The 23,502-nt window shown below is 44.8% G+C and overlaps 1 protein-coding gene across 1 annotated transcript; it reads right to left on the minus strand.

Moving 5' to 3' along the window:
- Positions 1-264: 264 nt before the first annotated feature.
- On the minus strand, positions 265-22,602 carry MYL10 (myosin light chain 10). Its single transcript, XM_057373353.1, has 7 exons — positions 22,507-22,602; positions 13,976-14,062; positions 11,128-11,203; positions 9,672-9,776; positions 6,253-6,331; positions 1,240-1,288; positions 265-483 (listed from the first exon to the last, which is right to left on the minus strand). Exons 2-7 carry the CDS (start codon positions 14,009-14,011, stop codon positions 385-387), a joined length of 444 nt encoding a protein of 147 aa, XP_057229336.1. The 5' UTR covers positions 14,012-14,062; positions 22,507-22,602; the 3' UTR covers positions 265-384.
- Between the last annotated feature and the right edge of the window lie 900 nt (positions 22,603-23,502).

The raw sequence follows: 23,502 nt of genomic DNA on the forward strand, positions 1-23,502 counted from the left end.
GGCTCTTCCTGGTGCAATAAGTTAGAGAAATTCCCAATTAATACATGGAGCTTATGTATAAAACACAAGATTAGGTAAGACTGCAGTGCCCAATGGACCATCTGGTGAACATTAGGTTTGTCAGTAAATCACAAAAGTACCAGTTCATCAAGAAAATTCCATTTCAAACCACTGACAGGAAAAAAAATACGGGGAATAAACCTTCACAAAATGGTTATTTTGATATTTTATAAGAACAGGAGAATTAAACAGCTTTTATCTAATTTCAAGTGTTTTATTGGTTCTCTCCTGATGACCACATGGCTTCACATCCTTTGTCTTGCACATGAGAGCATCATGAAATGACTTGGGGCATCACCCCAGGAGCAGCTCCTCTCTCTGCCCTCAGTCTTTCTCCTCCCCRTGGGTGATAACGTAGCACAGGTTCTTGTAGTCGAGGTTCCCTGAGACGTCTGGAGGGAAAGCAGCAAACATCTGATTGATCTGCCAAGAAAGAGAGAAATATCACAGGGCTGTGGGACAGCAACATGAACAGCTGTTCATTCTCCACCCAGGTCAGCTGCCTTGGTCCTTCAACCATCAYGGAAAGGTTTTCCTGGGGTTCAGTAAAATTGAAACAGGAGTTGGGACACAAGTGGTCAATAAATGATGGAATAATTACTGCTAGGACCCCACAAGTTCCCTGCTGAAAAGAGCTCTCCCTGGRATCCAGGTAAGCCCTGGTTGATAAATGTACAGCCCAGTCTCTGTTGGGACTGGAACAGAGCATCCAGCCTGTCCTGTCCACAGACCAGCTCCACTCCATCCCTTCTTCTGAAAAAAAGCCCCTCTGATTTCCTCCCAACCAGCAGAATCCATGCACAGTTTCACCAAAACCACCAAGTGAGTGCCTCATTTCAGCTTTCAAACCAAATAACTCACAGAAATGGAAACCAGAACAGTCCCCACCCAAATCCACTCGGCCTCCAGTAAATCCATTGCCCAGCTCCCCACAGGGAAGAACAGCAAGAGATAGACCAGGCTTGCACTTGGATGGGAGTCCAAAGAATCTATTTGACTTTGATTTAGCCATGGAGCTCTTCAGAAGGGATGCTTTGAATTGTTTCTAATTGCCAGAGCTGGCATCACCCCTCTCTCAGTGCGGATTTCAGCTGAATTCATGCATTTAAAGAGGGGTGAGGACTTAGTGAGCACAGGAGCTGGAGCTGGATTCCCRTTCGGAATAAAGGAGTTCCTTACCTCTTCCTGACTGAACCGGTCTGCCTGTGTCATCAGCATTTCTTTGATGCTGTTCAAATAAAACGAAATAACCTGATTAAAGGGTGATRATGGCACATGACAATTCAGATGGCAAGATCCCTCCTGAAGTCGCATGAAAGAAAATCTGTGTGACCGCATAAATTAGAGCTGTTAATCCTTACATGATATTGTGAGAGATTTTCTGTGGGCACCCATCAGTGTCAATGCCTCGCTCTGCCAACTTATTTCGCTTTTGTGACATTTTATGGAGGTTTAAAATTGTTTAAGGTTATTACTCTAATTGAAATACAGCGATTTTGTATGCCTATCTCAACCCAAAATGGCAGGCTTCCCCACTCGCTGTTTAAAGTTTGGACCGCTTGACAAAACCAAGAGAGAGAATATTTTCTGTAAAATCCGAGGATGAAAGGAACAGAGCATGAAATGAGAAAGAGGACTTGAAAGCGAGCTCCAGCYGCTGTTCCGAGTCATCCTGGGAGAATCCCTGGATTTTCATGCAGCCATTCCCAGGGTGCTGCCCCAGACCTGTTGTGTTTCATGGTGCTCTGTCCCAATCTGGAGTTACAGCGCTGCAACACGGAGCTCATCCCACACACAGTCTGCAATCACATCACAGGGAATGGTTTTGGGGCAGGCTCTCAGCTGATTTACCCTCTGTTTTAAACCCRTTGTGGGGAGGCAGTCGAGCATGTAATTTTTTTTTTACCTAAGTTTGGAGGTGAACAGAAAAGCCAGGAAGATTATTTCTGTTTCAAGTTTAACTCCTTTTGATAAAACGTCTATATAGCTCAGTTACTCATGTGCTGAGGGCTGCACATGCACCATGTGCTGTTACATCCACCAGTTATATTCACATTAACATCCCTTCAATAACACCAATAATTTCCCCTTCCTGTAGMAGAATTCCTACATTAATCTCAGTTTTCATTCATTGAAGAGGCAGCATTGTCTCCTTTTGTCACCACCAAGTGTATTTCTACATTRTCAGAYATGATTGTGGAGCARTAAAACAAACTGCAAAGCTGTGATAACAGGTGAGCAGTCTGTTGTGCAAAAACAAAAGCTGAGACAAATACAGAAATCTGGTTTGGTTTGTAGATTTGAAAAAAAAAAAAGACTGCTTTTTTTGAAGAATTTGTTGTGGGAGAGTGAGAGCAGCAACTCTTCTGGAAGAAACCCTTTCTGCTTTTTGAAGGAAATGTTTTAAAATAACTGTTTACAATAGAATATGTCAATGGCTGAACAGGAACACTTCCAGAGGGGCAAAATTCACCTCCTGTGGGTGCAGATGTTCAGGCAAAGCAGAAAATCCTCCCTTTCTGCTGCCATGCACTGCACAGGTCGAGTGGGAAAAGTGCCCCARACAGAAGTGCAGTTTGGGTGACAAAGCCCCAAATGGCACTCACAGCTGGAAAAGGGTTGGTTTTTTTTTTTCCCCTGGAAAAGGCTACACATCCCAGTTTTTATCAGGGGCATGTGCACTTCTACAGCTCTTCCTGATATAAAGTGCTTTTTTTGAAGCCCAGAAAGAGAAAATTGAAAAAAGACTCTTCTGGACAATGATCAAGGATCTAACCCACAAGGACAAGTGTGAAAATATCTGTGCAAGCTTTGGGAAATTCTCTGAAGTCACAGAGCTTAAGCTATTGGATATTTTTTTTTCCTCCATTAGTTCACCATTCTCTTCAGTTRGCAAAGTTCCTTCATCTCTATGTCTCAAATTTCTCTTTCTCTTTTCTCTCTCTGACCATTTAGTATGTGACCTCATTTCCAGATTCTCAAATGATCTGTGGGTGCAAGGGCAGAGAGATCATTGCCCTCAGCATAAATTGATTATTGGCTATAGATGCACTGGGGCAAGCAGCATTAGCAAATGTAARTAGGAAGTGTGATCCAGGAAGGAGCCTGGTGAATAGAAGGAAGCACTTGCAGCAATTTTGTCAGAAGTCACAAATAAACTTCATTGCAAACAGGCCTGAATTAAAAAAGAGATCACACTGTGTGCCTTCTATTCACATGCATAAAGTATTTAGGGGAAAAGATCAAATATCTAATTATAATCTTCTGATRCACAGCCCAGTAGGCTCTGGCACACAGCATAAGGAAGAAGGACTGACTAAAGGATCTATGCACATTTTCCATTATTTATTTTATAGGGAARCAAACACTCACAATTTCCAAAGCCAGAAATTATGCACTTTGTGCATCTTGCTTTCTTTAGAAAGCCTATTTTCTTCTCAAAAATACTCCAAAAACCAAAGCAAACCCAGTCTTCTGGGMAAAAAAAAAAAAAATAAAAAAAAATTCATTTGCCTCGAGTTAGGTGTCTAAATGTTATCTCTTGTCCTGGCTCACATCAATTCCTTCTGCAGCTGCAAACACCTTGTTGCATTCTGGTATTTTAAAAACAGATCTAAAAAAAAAAATAATTTAAAAAAAAGATCTGTGAAATCTTTGGGATATTTTGGGTTTTCCACTGGGTTTGCTCTTTCTGCAGCGCTGTCTTGGAGGGAAGCAGGTGAGCAGGAAGGAGCAGAGCTCCACAGCTACGGGGGGMATCATCTCTGCTCAGCCAAACTCCTCCAAAGCCCAGCACGCCTGGGACCTTTCCATCCCCATCTTCCACCCCCCTGAGTCCTTTTTCATCTGGCCCAAACCTGAAAACTTTAATTGTCCTCAGCAKTGGGCACAGTTGGTGCTGGCCTGACTCACTTTGCCCCGTGAGCGGCGTTTTGGGGCTGAACCATCCAACCTTTCCAAAAACTTCCCAGCTGGCAGCAGCTGAGAATGGGACCCAAAGCATTTTCTCTTTTTGACATCATTCTGGAGGAAGGGTTTCATGTGTGGTACAGTGATGCAGACAAACAAGGTCTGTCACTGGGTTTGGAAGGAAGTTCCAAACTCCTGGAGCTTCTGGAAAGGTTAGAAGGCTCCATCCCAGCTCCCCTCACATGGACCAAGTGAGTCATTTCCAGAGCAGAGGTGAAAACATGCAGAGGGAAGAGACATAAAAATCCCCAGAAGGATGTTAACTCCATGAACATAAAAAGAAGCTCTGATTAAAAGGTCAGCGTGGCTGGTTTTGGAGAGAAATATTCCAGGATTTTTTTTTTTTAATACGGAGAAATATTATTTATTAGCATTAACTGTGGCATTGAAACGGCTGCATGAGCCAACAGAAAAATCATTTCAAAACTTCAAATGTCTACATTTTGGAAGCTTATGAATAGAAGCTAAACCTCAAAGACATCCACGGAATTGATTTAATGGTTTGTTCTGTAATGATCAACATTACCCTCGGGTCTAATAAGTAAACATTATGCTCTGTTGTGGTGATGAACTAAAACAATTGTCTAATGTTAGCAGTGCAGTGGGGGTGGGGACAAGGTTGACCTTTTCCATCAAGGAAAAATAAAATATTTCTCTCTCATCTTCATTTTGGAGTGTGATACTGCATTCCTGATTTGCCCCAAACTCCAGCTGGCTCCCAGCAGCCAAGGAATGCAGAGCTGGACAGAGGGTGGCAGGCTGCAGATTTTGTATGCAGGATCCTGTTACAGGTAGTGGTGGGAAATATAACATTTCATGGGTTTGGGAGTATCAGAAGTTCTTATTTCATGGCTGTGACTTCACTGCTGTGTGATCTGCCCTGTTTGGCAGCAGGCTGGGTTTGTTGTGATTGTTTGAGCCACCTCTGATTTGATCCCCTGGCTGTTCTTCCCAAGCTSTTTGGGTGACATTAACCCCAAAACAATGAGGATAACTCTTAACCCTCTGTTTCTTCTGATTGATTGATACATCCACTTGGGTTTCAATTAATTTAGAAGTTCTTTGTGAAAAGGTTCTTGACTTCTGTTTTGTGCATTGCAAAAATTCTCACACCCATGGGGGTACTGTCATAGAAAAACACATTGGTAAAGGGAAGAAATAATGTACATGAAATTTATATTTTCAACAAAATTTCATCAATAATTTCAGATAATGTCATGGAAATCTCCACAGGGTTCTGGCCAGAGGTTATCATACCATAAGGGCAAATTATTGATGCAAATACAATTTTGTAACTCATGGTTACCTAATAGGTTTCCTGTACATATCATGCTTTATAAAACTCACCTGAAATGGCTGCTGCAGTAAAAGCGTAGACCCCAAATTCACCATAAAATTTCAGCATATGAAAAATTTAACCATTTGCATGAATCTAGGAACATAAAACACTTCTCTGGAGCCATGGGTCCAACCTCCTCATCCACTGCCCTGCTTTGATATCATTTATCTCACTCACCTCAAGTCCTGCTGGCACCACTCTGGCAGTGGAAGGAGGGTTTACATTTGTGCAATTACCTCTTAAAGTCCTTTTACATTGCTTTTCTGGTGCAACAGGATATGAATACAAATTAGGTTCTGCCTCCTTATTTAAAAATAGCCATATTGACAATAATTGCCAGATTATTAATAGTATTATTTGGGTTGGCTCTCACCGTATCTAGTGGAATTTTACAGCAAATTATTTCTAGAAGCAGAAGGCTCAAATGATAAACACATAAAAAGGAAAACGTCCTGCACTAAAACCATGTCTCAGATTTAATTAAATTGATCACTATTTTTTTTTAAGAGGGGAGAAGCTTTCCCATTTCAGTCAAGCACTGAGAGTTAGGCACCAGACATTCATTTTAATTTTACATATGGAGTTAATTCACCAAGAGTCATGTGTCGATTTATACCCAGACCTTCACAAAAAGGCTATCTAATGGCCCACATGTGATTATATTTCCGTTGGCTCTTGCAATGTCTGAAGACAATAACATCTCTTTTTGGTATACAAATACATCCCTATAACAGGCCAGTCTTTTAAACTCTGGCTCACAAAGCTAAATGTTTCTCTGCCTCTTAAAATGCTGTGAAAAATGCAGCTTTTAAGCAGCTCTTTAAAACTGTGCAATAATCATTATTGTTGTTGTTATTCTTCTAAAGGATTTGAAATAAACTTACTAGTCTGCCTTTATGCGGCCTTTTCCTTCTGGGTCAAAAATCTTAAAAGCGTTCAGGATGGTTTCTTCTGGATCCGTGCCTAAAATTAATGAAATATAATTTAGAAGCCTGGATGTATTTCTCTGGCTGCAGAATACTTGCTAAGTAATTGCATTCTCTTGAAAACCGGTGCAAAATGGAGAATTCTGCAATTGTGGGCTTGAAGACAAAGGTTCCCTAAGTCGGCAGCATTTGTCATGTCAGATAAACAATAGAGGTGAATAGTTCAATGCTCAGAAGCTTAAAAATAATAACTCATATCTATTCTATGTCTGCAGGAGAGAAAACTTCCAGGAACTGGTCTCCAATATCAGTACCCAGAGGATTAGTGGCTTTCAGAAATGAAAATATAACAAACTGTTTCCCTCRCTGGCTTCCTTTAATCTCGCACTGTACGTTCCTTGTGAAAACACTTTTTGATGTTACTCGTTCTTGGCGATGTAGAGAAGAGGTTATTTCCCTCGCTGGAGGAAATGGAGCTCATCACAAAATCCAAATGCCAGTGGAATGCAGTGGAAACAGGATGATCAATGGGAGATGGTGATCTATCTGCACTTCTATCCCATTGTGCTCTTCCCATTAATTGTCTCTTCATTAAGTGTTACTCACAGGAGCAGGATGGYTTAAAGCACTGGGCTGTGGCTACAAGATTTTGCTTCTGCTCTYAGTTGGGCCACAGATTTTTGGTATGACTTTAACATCTCTCTGTTCCCAGCAGTAAAATCATTGTAATCATATTCTTTTCTGCATTTCCATTATCTACCCCATCTCCTTATACTGGAAAAGATCCATGTCAGGGACTGGTTTTCACAGTGCTTAATTTTGGCTGGGGCTGGGACTGTTCTGAAATCCTGCAGATTCTGTGTACACTCATTTTCAACCCACACCAAAGAATACACTGTGTACTCTACCCCTGACTATTCCCCAATATTTCAAAATACTGCTGTACTGTACAAAGCACAAATCTTTGCAACTGCAGGAAACCAAATTTACAAGCAGATGAACCGATTCCACGGGCAAAATGAAGCTATTTGGTATGCTGGGAGAGTGATTAGAGAAGGATACAGCACAAAGGATTGCAGATTCAAAGTTTGTTCCCAAGTTTGGCAGAGGTGGAACCAGAACAGAACCCAGCCAAGGTTCCCTGCTCTACACACACTCCTGATGCCTCCAGAGTTTGCTTTGTTCAGAAGATTTCACAAGGATTAGCTGGATCCTGGTGGATATAATAGCGAACAAACCTCGGGTTTCATGGCTTCCTCCTTGCCACACAATGTTCAGACCATGTATATATTTTTTTTTTTTTTGCCAAGCTGTAGGCGATGCATTCAAACTGCCCTGAATCTGTGATCAATACAAAGAGCATTGGTGTTTAATGAGTGTTTTGATTGTCCCATGAAGAGAAACATCCCCCAGCTCCGAGGAGAGGGCTGCATTTTAACTAGTCGCCACCGTGGGGGGGATTTTTTTTTTCCTTACTGTGTTTTACATTTTCTACTCTGTCATATCCTCGGACTTTGGCTTTGAAGAGAAGCAATGCAGCAGGCATTCTTTATTGATTAGCTGGTAAATAAAGTGGTTTCTTTGATGTGCGGCATCTCTGTTTTCTGTACAAATTGTATTATTCTGACTCCCTGTAGAAGCAGCTCCATGTGGTTGGCATTAACATAAACCGAGTTTTGTTAGCTGTTCATCTGGCATCGTAATCTCAACATACAAAGCTAAAGCTCATCCYGAAAATCCCAGCTTCCCCTTTATGACAGAAATCAATTACAGCACAACAAATTTTACTTAGAAAGCACCTTTCACCAAATTCTCTGAGTGGTACTTAGCTAATAAAGAGTGCTGCAAAATTGCCATATCCACTTCCTCTAGCCCTTTCTCCCTTTCTAATTGCACTACAAAGGCTCTTCATCCCAATTAGTTTTGATTGGGAATGTGCAGTCTTTTGGCTCTGCTTCCTTTGCATGACAAACCCAACCAGAAGGGCATGACAAGCACAGCTGTGATTTTCCCTTCACCAAATGGAAATTTAAAAAAAAAAAACTCCTCCTTTGCTAGTAGCCAACAGGAAACCTGCAGACAAGAGGGCTCTGCTTTGCCATTCCACCTTCCTGTGCTGGCTCTGCTTTTAGGCCACGGGATTGGCAGGGCCAGAGGCTTTGCCAGCTTCAGGGTTGAGGGGGGAGAGGGGAGAGGAAGAAGAGCTCATTCCCGTGCTCACAAATGGAATGGGCATTGGGGCACCCCACAGCAAACAGCCCCAAATCCCAGGAGGAAGGTCACAGAGGAGGGCACTGCCAGAAAACACCTGGAATGTCATGGTGGAGGTACCACACATGGATTGATGTCTGGGGACTCAAATCCCCTCCTCTGTCAGCCTTCCCCATCACCTCTGGGGCTTCCCAGGCTTCCTGCCCTCCTTAGCCAGGGTGTTTCTCTTCCAGGACCAACCACACRAATCCTTTCTTTCAGAGYTCTCTATTTTCTCTTTCATTCACTGGAATTGCTGGAGTTCAGCAGCAAAACAATAAATGTTTTCAAGAAGATATGATCTGATTTTTCCATTTTTCTGTTCATTAGTTATTTTAACAAACTTCTGGAATGTGCTTGGCTAAGGCCAGCCCTGCTTTGAAGGTCAAGGCTTTCACCTTCCTCTCAAGCCTGTAGGAAGATGAGTGGAGTTCCACCTTGGCCTCACACCCCCYCTCTTGCAGTTTCCAGCCATGAAATGGAGAAGAGATGACTGAATTACCAACTCACAGCAAATCTACYTCCCACCTTTCCTGAACTTCCCACAGTGTTCCCTGTATGTTCTGTGGCGATGGGTGAAATACCTCTCTCTTTTGCAAATCCACTGAAATTTAATTATTTCAATTTATCCACTCCATTAAGGGCTGTTCAGTGAAGTCTTCACCTAATGGCAAAATCACTGTTGACCTCGAGTGACTCCAAGGCTGAGCCAGAAAATGAGGGAAGCCCATGATTTGCACCCAAAGGACCACAAAGAGTGTGAGTTTTTTTTAGAAATGTTTAAAACCAGCTGACACTGGGAGTGCTGTGAGTAAAGCATCAGCATGAGTTCAGCCCAGGAGCCTTCTGCTGGTGAATAACTGTGCTCCAGGSTGCTGAGATTTCATCCCTTTGTGGACCTCAGCTCCCCACTTTCATGTTAGTTTGTGTAAGCTAAATCACACCTTTGAATTGTCCTCTGTGCMGTCCCCAGCCTTTTATTCTCCGTCTCTGTCTGCAAAGCTGGAGATCCCTCCTTGCCTCCCAGCACTGTTCMGTGAGACATTATTATAATTTGCAAGGTGCTGAGGTATTTCAGCGCCGGGGATCTCTGACAGATACCTCTCCAATCCCCCAGAGGTGCTTACCTTTCAGCTTTTCCCCAAACATTGTAAGGAAGACAGTGAAGTTAATGGGACCTGGCGCCTCCTTCACCATGTCTTCGAGCTCTTCATTCTTGACATTCAGACGACCTGCAGCAGAGATCATTTTTCATAATAAATCACAAATTGTGTTTCAAAAAACGATTCCCATTCATCTCCTCCCACTGGGGAGCTCAGGGCTCTGTGCAACTTTGCTAATAACATGGTAGAACACAGCTCCCRAAATACCCCAGTGAGAAAGAAATTGGCAGAGCTGGCTCTGAGATCAAAGGGTGACTGAAGGGGAGAGAAGGATAAATAATACAGACACGGCSAGCAGTGGACAGGAGAAGGGGCACTTCCAAATAAACTGCTTTTTGGGTTGGGTTTTTTTTTTTAACCTCAGGTGAAATATGGGCCCCAGTGATATTGATGTTGAGATCAAAGTGACTGAAGCAAATCCAAGGTCCCAGTCTTTGTCCTCCTAGATATTGAGACAGCTCTCTGAGCAGAGGGCAGGTGGATGAGTTTGGTACTGGCATCCCTTCCCCATCCTTGGGCAGCCCTATTGATGAGAATTCAGACCCTGGCAGCCCTCCTCCAATTGAGCACTAATTTGCTCTGAATGGACTTTACAGGCACTGAAAGGCTTCACCCAACAGGAAAGAGAGCAGGACTTGGCCTTGGGAAATAAATATTTCAGGGTAACAGTAGCTACAGGCCAAAGTTTCCAAACCTCATTGTCACAATAAAGAGTTCGGGAGCTTCTGCTCCTTGCACTGACTCTGCTGGCGTCTGATTCCACCCCGGGGAGCACTAAAGATTCTTATCAAGCTCTTTTTAATAAGCTCCAGATGGCAAAAGCCCAAATGCCTACATCACTGCTCAAGCCTCAAACGCTGCAGCGAGGATACAACTCCAGGTTTGGGATCAGGAGCACCTTTCAGGAGTTTTTCCTTTCCTTGGGAAGGTTTGCTCTAATCTGCTTGATATGATCAGGATTTTGATAGCCATGGAATGGACAGTGCCTAATCTCATGACATGCCCATTTCACCCCCCAGCAGCACAGAACCTCACATGAAGCCCTCCTACGCCCGTGTGGGCACARGGGCAGCAGGGCTAATCCGTGGATATTCCACGGCTCCCAGATGAAAAAGGTGCAGCCTGGGAAGCCTGGGCTCAGAGGCAAATCAGAAATGCCTGGCATGGCCCCCTGCCTGGGTGGGCTCGCTCTGAAACAGTTGTAGGGGAGGGATCAGACCTTTGTTTCCCTTCCCAAGGAGGCTGCCCAGGAGAATTTCCAGCTGGAGCTCTGCAGCGAGATCCCAGCGACCACAGGGAGGAGGTCAAACTGAAAGGTTTGCTTTGCCCTCCCAGGGATCTCATTTCTTCCCCCTGCAGCCTTCCTTCTGTGCTGGAAGTGGAGACAGCCCATCTCTCAAATATTGAATTAGGAGTTTACCCAGCGCAGCAAACGTGTCTCTCAAGTCTGCCTTGTCAATAAAGCCATCCCTGTTCTGATCCATGATGGTAAAAGCCTGTGAGAAGGAAAAAGAACATGGATTGCCATTTCCATTGCACAGGGCAGTGCTGCAGTCACACCAGCCCGTGGGGGATGACATTCATGCTGTAAAAAGGAAYATTTAACTTCCTTTGATTCCTCCACATCATCGCGCTTCCCTCACTTCCAACACGTTGCTGTGCCTTGGCAAGGGGCTTAATTAAACCCACCCAAACTTCTYCTGACTAAATTAATGCTCAGTGCAGCGTGCACTGGGCTGAAGCCAAGGCTGGCAGCTCCAGCCACTCAGCCCTTAACCCATAAAAGTTTGATTTAGGGAGGCTTTAGTCAGGGCAGATTTAGTCCATGGTTGTGTTTATACTTTCCCCATACCTCACTCTTTGGGAGCTCTCATGTTCTGTAAAACATTTCATTTCTGTGGATATCTCTGTGCTATCAACCTGGAGTCGATTYCTCCTGGGCTTTAGAATGATCCATCACACAGAGATAGCTGAACTTTGAAAAGTACAGAGAAATGTAGGGTCCATAAGATTATTTATTCAAAGTTTTTTATCCCCTTTCCAATACACTGCATCCCTGAGATTGTACTGTGTGCTCTGACTGACACTGATGTGCTGACCTGAAATACTCTTGTCAGGCAAAATTTAACTTTGATGGAAAAAAAAAACCCCAGAAAAAAACAGGGTTGTTTTTCTTTATTTTTTTAATTTTCAGCCAACAGAAATTTAATGTGCTCTCACCATTGTTTACTGAGCCAGGTAACTGCTCATCTCTCTGTTTACCTATTTGTATATCCACATCTTCACTATCATCACACTTAGAATCTTTCATTGATTTGGAAGGCTTTTAATGACCTGAAATTCCCCTGGCCATGCTGTGGGGAATATCAGCTGATSCTGGCATGGCTCTGAAGCTGTTTTTTTGTCTGACAGGCACATCAGTGTGGGAGTTTATCTTCACAATGGCCAGGAATTATTCTTTCTTCAGACAGGAATTATTCTTTCTCTCTCTCCTGAGAGCTGAGTAACCTGCAGAGTTTGAGTCTGCTGCCCTTTAGGGTTCACTTCTTCCCATGAAGAAGTCACTCCACATATCTCCAGGCATTTTCACCTCCAGTTTCTCACAAAACCCCACTGCTCAAAGTCCAGTTTGCTCACGAGGTTCCTTGCAGCACCACATTCACAATCCTACATTTACCTTCCAAACCATCCCCTTACAAAATGAAGCTCAGCTCTTTAGAGATGCCTTCCCCTCACTTCCCTACAATTTGGAAGCAAAAGAGAAATAAAATATGAAGATAAAGCCAAACCCAGGCAGCTCAGAGAAGACAGGAGGAGCATCAGGCATTGGAATGGGTGAACTTCAAATAACAGCAGTGTTCAAACATTTGTTGGTGAGCTGGTTGAAATCTCGAGATAAAAATGTTCTAATGCAAACCAGCTTTTCAGAAATACTTGTCCCAAATGTGCAGCTCTTAGACACAACATGGTTTTGGGTTTCATTCCACCACTCCACTGCCTAATGCTTTTGCCATTATTCTGCCACCATCCTCCTAGAAATGCTCCCAGCATTATCTGATTTAGAGAAGATMAAATAATGGCATTCTGTCCTGATCTTCTTTTTGTTGGTCCATCTCCAAACAGAGAGAAAATTGGAGATGGAGATTCCTAGGACATGGAGAAGAGGTAGAAGAAGTCAAACATGGTTTGGGAGAGTCCAGCAAGTTCCCACGGATTGTGGGGTAATGATTAGTGATTCCAATTAATTCAGCTGGGTCATATTCCCAGTCCTTGCCATGGGTTTAGTCTCATCCACCTCTGAGCTTTCCTGGTGGGAATCCTCAAGGAAAGCAAACTTGAAAGCCACATGTACGAAATGAAACAATAGACATTTATCACAGTGGAAATTGCTTTGGAGAGTTAGAAAAAATGGGGGAAAAAATCAGTAATTTAATGTGACAAACCAGCGCAGAATGTGATGGCCTCATGGACATTCTAGAATGTCACCAAAAAAAAAAAAAAAAAAAAAAAAAAAAAAAAAAAAAAAAAAAAAAAAAAAAAAAAAAAAAAAAAAAAAGAAACAACTCATCAGACAGATAATCTGTCTTTAATATGCTCCAGTTTTAGGACACCCCATCAAATTTTCCTCCTCACAGGTAAGTGATCAAAGAACCTGCAGTGCACAGAACACCAAATCCCTTGGGAGCTAAAGGATGCTGGGTTCATCTCAGCATGTTCTCTTGTTTTATTGGCATTTGGGGAGAAAGTCAGCTGAGGGCCYCTTGGCATTTTCATTTCCAGTTTGTGGGCAGCAGCAGAAGGGCACAGAAGGATATTTTCTGTTGCTGTTGTGGAACTGACCACACATGAAARCCCTGGTTCAAGCTGGTAACTCTGTTTAGGACAATACTTGAGCACATAAGACTATTCTTATTTAAAATATCACTTAAACTTTAAACATGTGCTCAAGTGTTTTCCTGAATCAGGGGCTGAAGTGGGTGAGATTATTCCTATCCTTTATTTTAGGGTGAGGGATTGAATGATTTTTAAATGAGTCTAGAGCTTGAGGCAGGGGAGTGAGGGAGGGAAGTAAGGAAAGAAGAATGGAAGAAAGAACAAACAAACACACAAGGAAAATTATCTACCAGCCAAAACCACAGGGATGATTCAGAAAACAACTGTGTGTTCTGTTCAAGCAGATGGAGAATTGAAAAAGGATTACAAACAAAACCTATGTTATTCATTAGCAATAACAGGAGACTGTAGAGAACAGCAGAACAGTGCCCAACCTCTTTGAACTCCTGGATCTGGGTTTGTTCAAACATAGAGAAAACATTGGAGCCACCGTCTATCTTCTTCTTTGCCTTTTTGGGAGCCTGMAATACAAATAAGAAGATCAAATACATGTTCCTTTGTCTGTTAAGCACCCATGGAAACAAATTACATCTTCARCAGAAGGTGAAAAATACACAGGCAAATAAGACAAGAGGATTGGGCTTTGTTATTACAAGGTTTTGAATTCAATCTTATTTATATATATGTATAAAGAGATAGATTTAGATATATATATAGGATTGAATATATGTAATTTTTTTTATACATGGGATAAAAATTTCTGCCTTATTACCAGATGAAGCTGTCACTGAGGCTCTTTGCCACTCCCTGCCATGTCCTGGAACCTGGCAGCTCAGATAAATGAGGACAGCTCATTACTGTGCTGCATTCAAAAAGGTGAGGGACCCAAAGTGTGACCCAACACCCTGCCTGGTGCACTGCTGGCTCCCCCCAGGAGCTGCCTGTTCCTCGGGCAGGGTCGATTTTGCCTCCATGGATCCCAGACCAGTTCACACAGGGATCCTCCATGGATCCCAGACCAGTTCACACAGGGATCCTCCATGGATCCCAGACAAGTTCACACAGGGATCCTCCATGGATCCCAGACCAGTTCACACAGGGATCCTCCATGGATCTCAGACCAGTTCACACAGGGATCCTCCATGGATCTCAGACCAGTTCACACAGGGATCCTCCATGGATCCCAGACCAGTTCACACAGGGATCTCTCCCCTTCCCCACTGGCTCCGCAGAGCTCAGGAGAAGAGGGATCCCTTGGGGTGGGATAGTGTCACTTGAGGATAGGAGCTGGAATTCCCAACCTGCTGTACCCAAGGAATTGCAGAATTCAGGTAAGTTCCTACAAGGGCTCCTCTTTCCCATTCCCATGCTGGGACTGGCAGCCAGACCCCAAACAGGGTCCTGTACGAGGACTGAGCTCAGGAATATAAAGGGAAGTTTATCAGTTCTAATCACACCAAAATGTTTAGAAATGGGCTCTGTCTGGATAGATGAATTCTCCCCAAGCAGCAGCACCTTCCACACTTGGAGTTCTGGGTTCCTGCACCAACCCATGGCACTGCAGCTCCTTACCAGACCGTGTTTATTTTAATATTGGAGATATTCATCTTAAATGAAAGGGCAGGACTGCTTTTATCACCGCTCTCAAGTCTCGAGGCTGAGGCAGAGGAAGAYTGGGGAAGGGCTACAATGATATCTGAGAATCTAACGCTCACTAAAAATCAGTCAGAACTAGAACTTCATTAAATACCTTTGAATAAGGGCMCAGCCAGCTTGCCTAAGACAATACAGCTCTTGTTCTGCAGTAAAGAATAAAATCTGCGATTCCAAAGGATTACAGAAGTGTTTTAAACCACAGTCTTATCCTTACTTGGGCAGGATAATGAGCTGCATCGCCTTTTGAGTTCCCTTCCAGACAGATTACTTTTTTCTTTATCATTTTTACTTTTAAACTTCATTATCATAGTCCCACCTGGTTCTYGTGTCACAGAAAATTAGGCTTACTTAGTTTGGGCTATTCTGCACGAAACAGAAGGCAACTTCTACTGTCTCCTTTCATCAAAATAAAAAAGCCTGYGAAAGTTCAAATTCAATACTGATTTCAAATATCCTGAGGAGCAGAGCAGCTCAAGGAAATATTCCCACTTGACTCTGTTTGAAGCACACATTGTCTGATCAATTTAATTTGCCAGGCAGATTTCTGCACTCAGCCACCCTGGTTTAGATCCCAGGATATGGAAGGGGGGAAATTAGGGCAATGTTAGACATTCTCCCACATACCCACACTCCAGACCTGTCAAGCTCCTATCAGCTAATTCAAAGAGCTAAAATCTGGAAACAGGAATGGAAATTAAGTGAAAAATGTACTTGAGGCGAGGATGAAAACAAGGGTAGAATGCCACCACAGGCATGGAAAAAAGAAGTTAATAAGTGGAATGTTTAATGAATGTAGAAATATTGATTTTGGAATAAACAGATTCCCTCCTCCTCCTCCTCCACATGAAATAAGTGTTATTTTGAGCAGTAATGGGCAACCTTCCACATAACGTGAAGTGCCCGGTGGAGGCTTTCAACACTTGCAGATCGAATGGAAATATCCAAGACAATCCCACATATTTACATGTATTTGTTCCTGGGGGTAAAGGGGAAGCAGATGTGACCCAGAGGAGAGCCTGGCCAGCCCTGGGGGGGGGACACTGACCACAGGGCTGTGGCTGTGGCAGGCTCGGACAGGGCAGTGGAGCTGCTCCTGCTCCTGATGGGATCCTGGAGCTGCTCCTGGAGCTGCTGCTGCTCCTGATGGGATCCTGGAGCTGCTCCTGGAGCTGTTCCTGCTCCTGCCATGCTCCTGGAGCTGCTCTTCCTGGAGACAAACCAGGCTGTGCCCCCCTCATGGTCTGTTCAGCTGTGGCCAAGCACAGCAGCCMTGCTCAGCCTGATAAATATTCCCCGTGCTGGCAAACCATCTGCAATTTTTAAGCAATCACCACAAGCAAGAGCAGCGGGGTCCAGCTCTGCTAAATGCCCACCACTGGCAATTCCTGCATGGTTCCAAAGTTTATGGGTTCTCTTCAAGCAAGGGCTGTAGCTGTAAGGAAGGATCAGATAAACCCAAAGGCTGCAGCTCAATATTTGTTAGAAACAGACCAAACACCCAAAAAGCTTCTTTGCATTAGTGAAGCACATTTCAAAACAAAGAAGATTGAAAACCRATTATACGGGGAATAATTAACAATTACTGCAGTATCAGAGAATCCTTGAATGGCCTGGGCTGGGAGAAGGTCATCTATTTCCAGTCTTGAAGAAATACTGACAGAAATTMATCCTAATACATTTGTTCCCCTTTACCCTCTGGTTTGTCATCTCCAGGGATGGCAGAGGAGATCAGTGCCTGTGTTGCTCRATCACTTTTCAGTTTTCCTGCTGAAGGTCTGGGTAGGGATCCCATTTGTGACCTGTTCACGTGYGGGAAGGGGCTGAGACCACCAGCACATTTCACAGGGGCCCATGAACAGCTGCTGGGTGGGGTTGGCCTCCCATCACCAGGTTCAAACTGAGCCTTTCAGCATCCAACATACAGAGCATCTTGGGTTATCAGTTCCCAGAACTGGGATTGCTTTTTTTTTTTTTTTTTCCTAAAAAGCCAGGAAAGTTACCATCACAGAAAGAAACTGCACCCCAGTTTTTGCATAAGGGGTGGGCAGGCAGGGACTGTGAGTGGGAAGGCTGAGAGTGAGGTAGGTGGAGCAGGAACAGAACRGAGCACATTGTCTTTCTGGGGTAACTGGAACTAAAAGGCAGCTCTAAGAGAACAGAAATAGGTCTGTGTTACAGAAAAAAGTAACCCTGAGAACAGAATGGTTCTGTGCTGCTGTCTGACAATTCCAAACGCTCCGGGATTTTGTAATGAACGCAATCAGGATTCTGACTCCCCAGAATCTCCCTGAAAGAATGGCACATTAAAAGGAGCATCACAGAACTGAGCAAACATGGGGCTTCCAAACTATCAAGGATTTAGTGGGTGACCCACAGAGGAGCGAGGGGATGGCTGACACATCCCTTCTGCCTGCCTTGATTTCCCCACCCTTGGAACCGAAGTGTGCCAGGCTGCACTTTGCGAAGATGGAGCAGCACTCGTTGCAACATGTGCTGTGAGACTGACACACAAAACGTGCCAGATGAGAGACTGAAGAGCTCAGGGTCCCCCGGGCTCAGATTCCGAGGCCTCAATGGCACAGCAGTGGGAAGAATGTTGCAACAACTGAACAAGCCTATTAATATTCCTGCCTGAGTGTATTAATCATCCCATTGTGAAGAAAACAACACTTCACTTTAGAGGAGAAACCGCAGGCTTGTCGCGTATCACTCATTTGTCTTAGCAGTATTAGCACTCTTTCAATTAGCCTGGATTTTAAAGGGGTTTTTGGGGGTTTTTTTTGTGGGTTTTTTTTTTGGTTGTTTTGTTTGGTTGGATTTGGTTTGTTTTAGAAGCTTGAGATGAAGGAATGAAGCCACACCAAAATCTGGTCCCAAGWAAACTCTGTGGCACCAGGCTTTGAGCTGAGTTTCCCTCGCTGAGGTTCTCTGTTTCCCCTCTCTGGGTGTGTCGGGGAGCCTGGAAGGACGAGGGTGTGCAGGGACACAGCAGGCAGAGACGGGGCTGGCCTCTGCCTCTCTGGATGTGAAGATGTGGATTCATTTTTGTCTGTGCTGCTGCTACATTCAAGTGAATCTGAGGGGAGAAATCTGATTTCAGGGTGACCTAGAAGAAAAGGGGRYGGGGAATCCRTTTATGTCTCTACATACAGAGGAGRAAGGAGATGAAAATGCYTCRTTCTTACTCCAGCCCTGATAAATTCATCAAAGGCTGGTGCTAGAGCAGATCCAGGACACTGGATTATGGCAGAGCTTTATCATCTCCACCCCTCAGTGCATTTTGCAGACAGCCCAGAAAAATACGGAAAAACCAAGCAAATTTCTGCAGCCTGAAAAAAGTCACAGCTCCCTCAGGGGCGCACTTGCACCCTTCAGGAAGCAGGGAATAACCAACCTTTACCTGGCATTTCCTGTAGGGCAGTGATGTCTCCACAGCAGCCAGGAGAGATGGGCAGCCACAGATTTGGTTTGGTTTGGTTTGGTTTGGTTCGGTTTGTTTGGTTTGGTTTGGTTTGGTTTGGTTTGGTTTGGTTTGGTTTGGTTTGGTTTGGTTTGGTTCGGTTTGGTTCGGTTTGGTTCGGTTTGGTTCGGTTGGTCTGTTTGTTGGTTTGATTGGTTTGGTTTGGTTCTGTTCGGTTTGGTTTGGTTTGGTTTGGTTCAGTTTGGTTTGGCTTGGTTTGGTTTGATTTGGTTTGGTTTGGTTTGGTTTGGTTCGGTTGGTTTGGTTGGTCTGTTTGTTGGTTTGATTGGTTTGGTTTGGTTCTGTTCGGTTTAGTTTGGTTTGGTTTGGTTTGGTTTGGTTTGGTTTGGTTTGGTTTGGTTTGGTTGGTTTGGTTGGTCTGGTTTTGTTCGGTTCCGTTCGGTTTAGTTTGGTTTGGTTTGGTTTGGTTTGGTTTGGTTTGGTTTGGTTTGGTTTGGTGGGTTTAGTTCAGTTCAATTTGGTTGGTTTGGTCTGGTTTGGTTTGATTTGTCTGGTTTGGTCTGGTTCAGTTTGGTTGGTTGTTTTGATTGGTTTGGTTTGGTCTGGTTTGGTTGGTTTTGTTTGGTTCAGTTCAGTTCAGTTTGGTTTGATTTGGTTTAGTTTGATTTGGTTGGTTTGGTTTAGTTTGATTTGGTTGGTTTGGTTTGGTTTGGTTTGGTTTGGTTTGGTTTGTCTGGTTTGGTCTGGTTCAGGTTGGTATGGTTGGTTTGGTTCGGTTCGGTTCATTTGTTTTGGTTGATTTGTTTTGGTCACTCCCTCGTTTGCTCCATGCTCTAAGCCCCTCAGAACATTAAACAGGGACTGACAGGGTGCGATGTTCCTGAAGGCCAAAGTCAAACACCCTCACACACAAACCCTTCCCACTCCACCATTAATTGTGTCTTCAGATTTTTCTGCCAGAGACAGCCCCAGTGGATGAGCAGTGACTCTGTTAAGGGCCAGATTCTGCTGTTTCCTACCCTGAACTGTTTATTCACTCCAGGACAAGGTAAACACAAAACACCACCAGGTTTTTGAGCTTTTTCACATTTTGTGTTTCTTCCTCTGCAGCTCCAGAACAGACAGGCCCACCCATCATTTTGCTCATCCTGCTGTGATCCCCTAGATGATGGTAACTCTCAGTCACCATTTCTTTTTCATCCATCACGCTCTCTCCTTGTTTTCCATCCACTCTGGGATCTCAGTGCTGACATTTCCTGTCTTTGGATTTTTGTTATCATCAAACTCAGCTTCTGAATCAGAAATTGCATCTCAGGCCTGGACAAAGGASTGCTGCATCACGGACAGGATATTTGTTGATTTTTGTCTCACAAGTTATCTCTGCTGAGACAATTTGCACTGCATCTGCACCAAACATCCCAGCTATGGACAAATCACTGTTTTTTGGTGTTGTTTAGGTTCTTTCCGTGGCAGGTGAGCAGCACAAGGCCAACCCCAGCACATGCCTTGGAGGAGCAAGAAACACAACCTGCTCCAGGGGCACGATTTGCATTTCAAACGGGCAGCAGCCTCAGATCCCTCAAACCAACCCCATGTTATCAGCGCCGAGAAACGGAAGATTTTTTATCACAGTCACAAACAGATCCCTCCCTGCTCACCCTCTCTCYGTGTGTGAGTCCCACACCCACACAGACACACCTTGATCTGGTAAATACAAAAATCTGTTGGGCTGCTCCACACTCACGGACACTAAAGCACTCTCCATCCCACAGAATACCCCATTGGAGTCACAGCCTCCTGGACACCAAAGCACTCCCTACTCCACAGAAAACCCCACTGCARYCMCAGCCTCATGCTCCACACTCCTGGACACCAAAGCATTCTCTGCCCCACAGAAAACCCCCCTGCAGTCACAGCCTCCTGGGCACTAAAGTATTCTCCACCCCACAGGAAACCACAGAAAAATTGCAGTCACAGCCTCCTGCTCCACACTCCTGAACACTAAAGCATTCTCCACCCCACAGAAAACCCCACTGCAATCCCAGCCCTTTCCTTCCCCTGCAGATGCTCAGAGGGAGGGTGTTACCCCCCAAAGTGACCCCAGAGTGGAGCYCCTGCAGCCCCTCCAGCCCAGGGCTCCTCCTGCTCCAGGACCCAAAATTCAGCTGCTGCTGTTGCCACCCCAGAGATCCCTGATCCTGCATGGTAAGGGATGGGCAGTGCCTGGGGCACACTCRGGGACACACCTGGRCACAYCTGGATACACATCTGGGCACCTCTGGATWCACCCAGATACACCTGGACACACCTGGAYACACACCTGGGCACAMCTGGATACACACCTGGGCACAACTGTATACACCTGGACACCTCTGGATATACCCAGATACACCTGGACACACACACAGGAACACACAGAAACACCTGGGCACACCTGGACATATCTGGATACACACCTGGACACCACTGGAAACACCCAGATACACCTGGACACACCTGGATACACACTTGAGCACAACTGGATACACCTGGACACATCTGGATACACACACAGACACACTTGGGCACACCTGGGCACACCTGGACACCTCTGGATACACCCAGATACCCCTGGACATACACACACGGACACACACACGGACACACCTGGACATACCTGGGCACACCTGGACACACCCGAACACACCTGGGCACATCTGAATATGCACACAGACACACCTGGACACACCTGGGCAAATTTGGATACATCTGGATATACACCTGGACACATCTGGATATATACACGGTTGCACACACACAGGGACACACACATGGACACAGACACACACACACACATATGTGGACACACACATGGACACAGACACGGACACACAGCTGGACACACCATGGGCTGTGCCTGGCTTGGTGAAGGTGGCCCATCCCAGCCCACAGAGCTCTCTGGAGCCGAGTTTGGGCTGTTTTTGGCTACACAGCTCCCCTCAGCACACAGACCGTGCTGCCAGGTGTCACTCGGACTGAACAAACATGGCAATGTCTGGGGAGCAAGGAAAAGGCTTCCCTGGCCCTCTTTGTGCCTCTGCCCTTCCTTCTCCCCAGCAGCACAGAGCACGCAGGAGACATCACAGGCCCAGCCTGTCTGAAATTCCCTGGAATAAACCGAGAGTGTAGACAGTTCTCAGAACTCCATTCCAYAGCGCTTGTGTGGTCTGCTCTTGTTAGAAAAATTATCTCCCTGAACCCTGCCTCTCTCACTCTCATCAGCCCTGGATGTCAGAGCCTAGTAGCACTGGCTGACTTGTAATTATTTTTTACTATGCTGCTTTGTCTGCACTAATCCTTTGAAAGTAGCTTTACTGCACATCTGAAATATTATGATGCTATAAAACCTCTGTAATATTTATAAATCCCTTAAGACATCATAAAGAGAGGAAAAAAAAACCTCCCCACAGAGTTCATCTAGCATAATTACATATACATTTCCCTCTGATTAATAAAAAATGATCACTTCCTTATGTAAAGATATTCTTCAGCTTTCTTTCATTAAGGCTATTTTTTTTTTCTTTCCATTTTAAATCTGTTTCATGTGTCCCTGTGCAGTAAGGTATCTCAGAAGAGATTTTCCCCAAAACAAAAGGCACAATGAGCAGAACCACCACAGAGGATCGTCAGTCGAGCTGGGAGCCAGGAGACAGACGAGTCTCTCACTATATTTTCACGTCTCCTGACTTAAGCATTTCATCACAGAACGTCCTGGAATATCTTCAAACATCAGCGAGTGTTGGTGTGTCATTGAACTAAACAGGCAGGGAAAAACACCTGGTAAATGAAATTTTGAGGAAAAAAAAAAAAAAAAGAGGGGAAAAAGAAAAGCTAAGAACCAGCACTCACCCCCCAACCCACAAAAGGGCTGGCTCAGACTTCAGTGAGGCTGATCAAAGGGAAACCTGTAAATCCACAGCTGAAGGGGCACAATCAGCACAAGGCATTCCTCCCTCCTGAAATGCTGGTGAGTGTGAAACCCCTGCCACTGGTTTGTACTGGCTGAAACTGGAACCTGCTTTGTGCGTGGGTGTCAGAAATGCCACTGGATGTGGTTTTGCCCTGCTCAGAGCAGCACGTGGATCGCATTCATCACCTGCTTACACGGGATCAAGTTTGAACTAAGCTTGGAGAAAGCTTTTCAGACACAACTGCCTCCCTGGTGCTCTGCACAATCAAATATTCCACWGCCCCAGGAGCCACAGGGCAGAATTTTGGGCTCTCAGCCTGAAAAGGACCTGCAAGAAGGCGCAAAACAAGCAAAGAGAAAATCATCTGCTAATCCTTTTCCTAATGCTGTTGTAGTCATTCCTCTGACTTTGCAGGAGACAAAGACCTGCCCAATCTGCTCCTCTTTGCTCCGTGGGATCACATCAGGTGAGGGGGCTGTTGGAGCCCCAGAGCTGAAACCATCAGCAAGCAGGGCAAAGGCAGGGCACAGAAATTGCTGCAGCGCTTCCTCCTTCTCCCCACAGCCACAAGAGCAGCACAGTCCCAATTCCAGACCTGTCCCTGTCCCTCAGTGCCCATCACACCACAGCAGACCTCAATTCCATCTCACAGCAGCTGTGCCAGGCTTGGGGCAGAGATGCACAAATTCTTCCCTTCAGCACATCCATCTGCATCCTCTGCCTTCCCCATTCATTAAAAGCCCACAGCTCGCTCTGTGGGGCATTCCTGCAYTCTGGATGTGACATTGAGCTGAGATTTGGGATGCAGAGTGAYCATCCCTGCCCTGTTGGGACTCTTTAGGCTCAGGAGGAAATACAGAGATGAACAGACACGGGGAAGGATCAAACCTACCATGGTGCTGSTGCTGCTGCTGCKGCCASCCCTGCTCTGCCA

The sequence above is a fragment of the Malurus melanocephalus genome, unplaced genomic scaffold (genome assembly GCF_030028575.1).
Source record: "Malurus melanocephalus ecotype Western Australia unplaced genomic scaffold, MMel_1.1 scaffold_193, whole genome shotgun sequence".
NCBI classification, from domain to species: Eukaryota; Metazoa; Chordata; class Aves; order Passeriformes; family Maluridae; genus Malurus; species Malurus melanocephalus.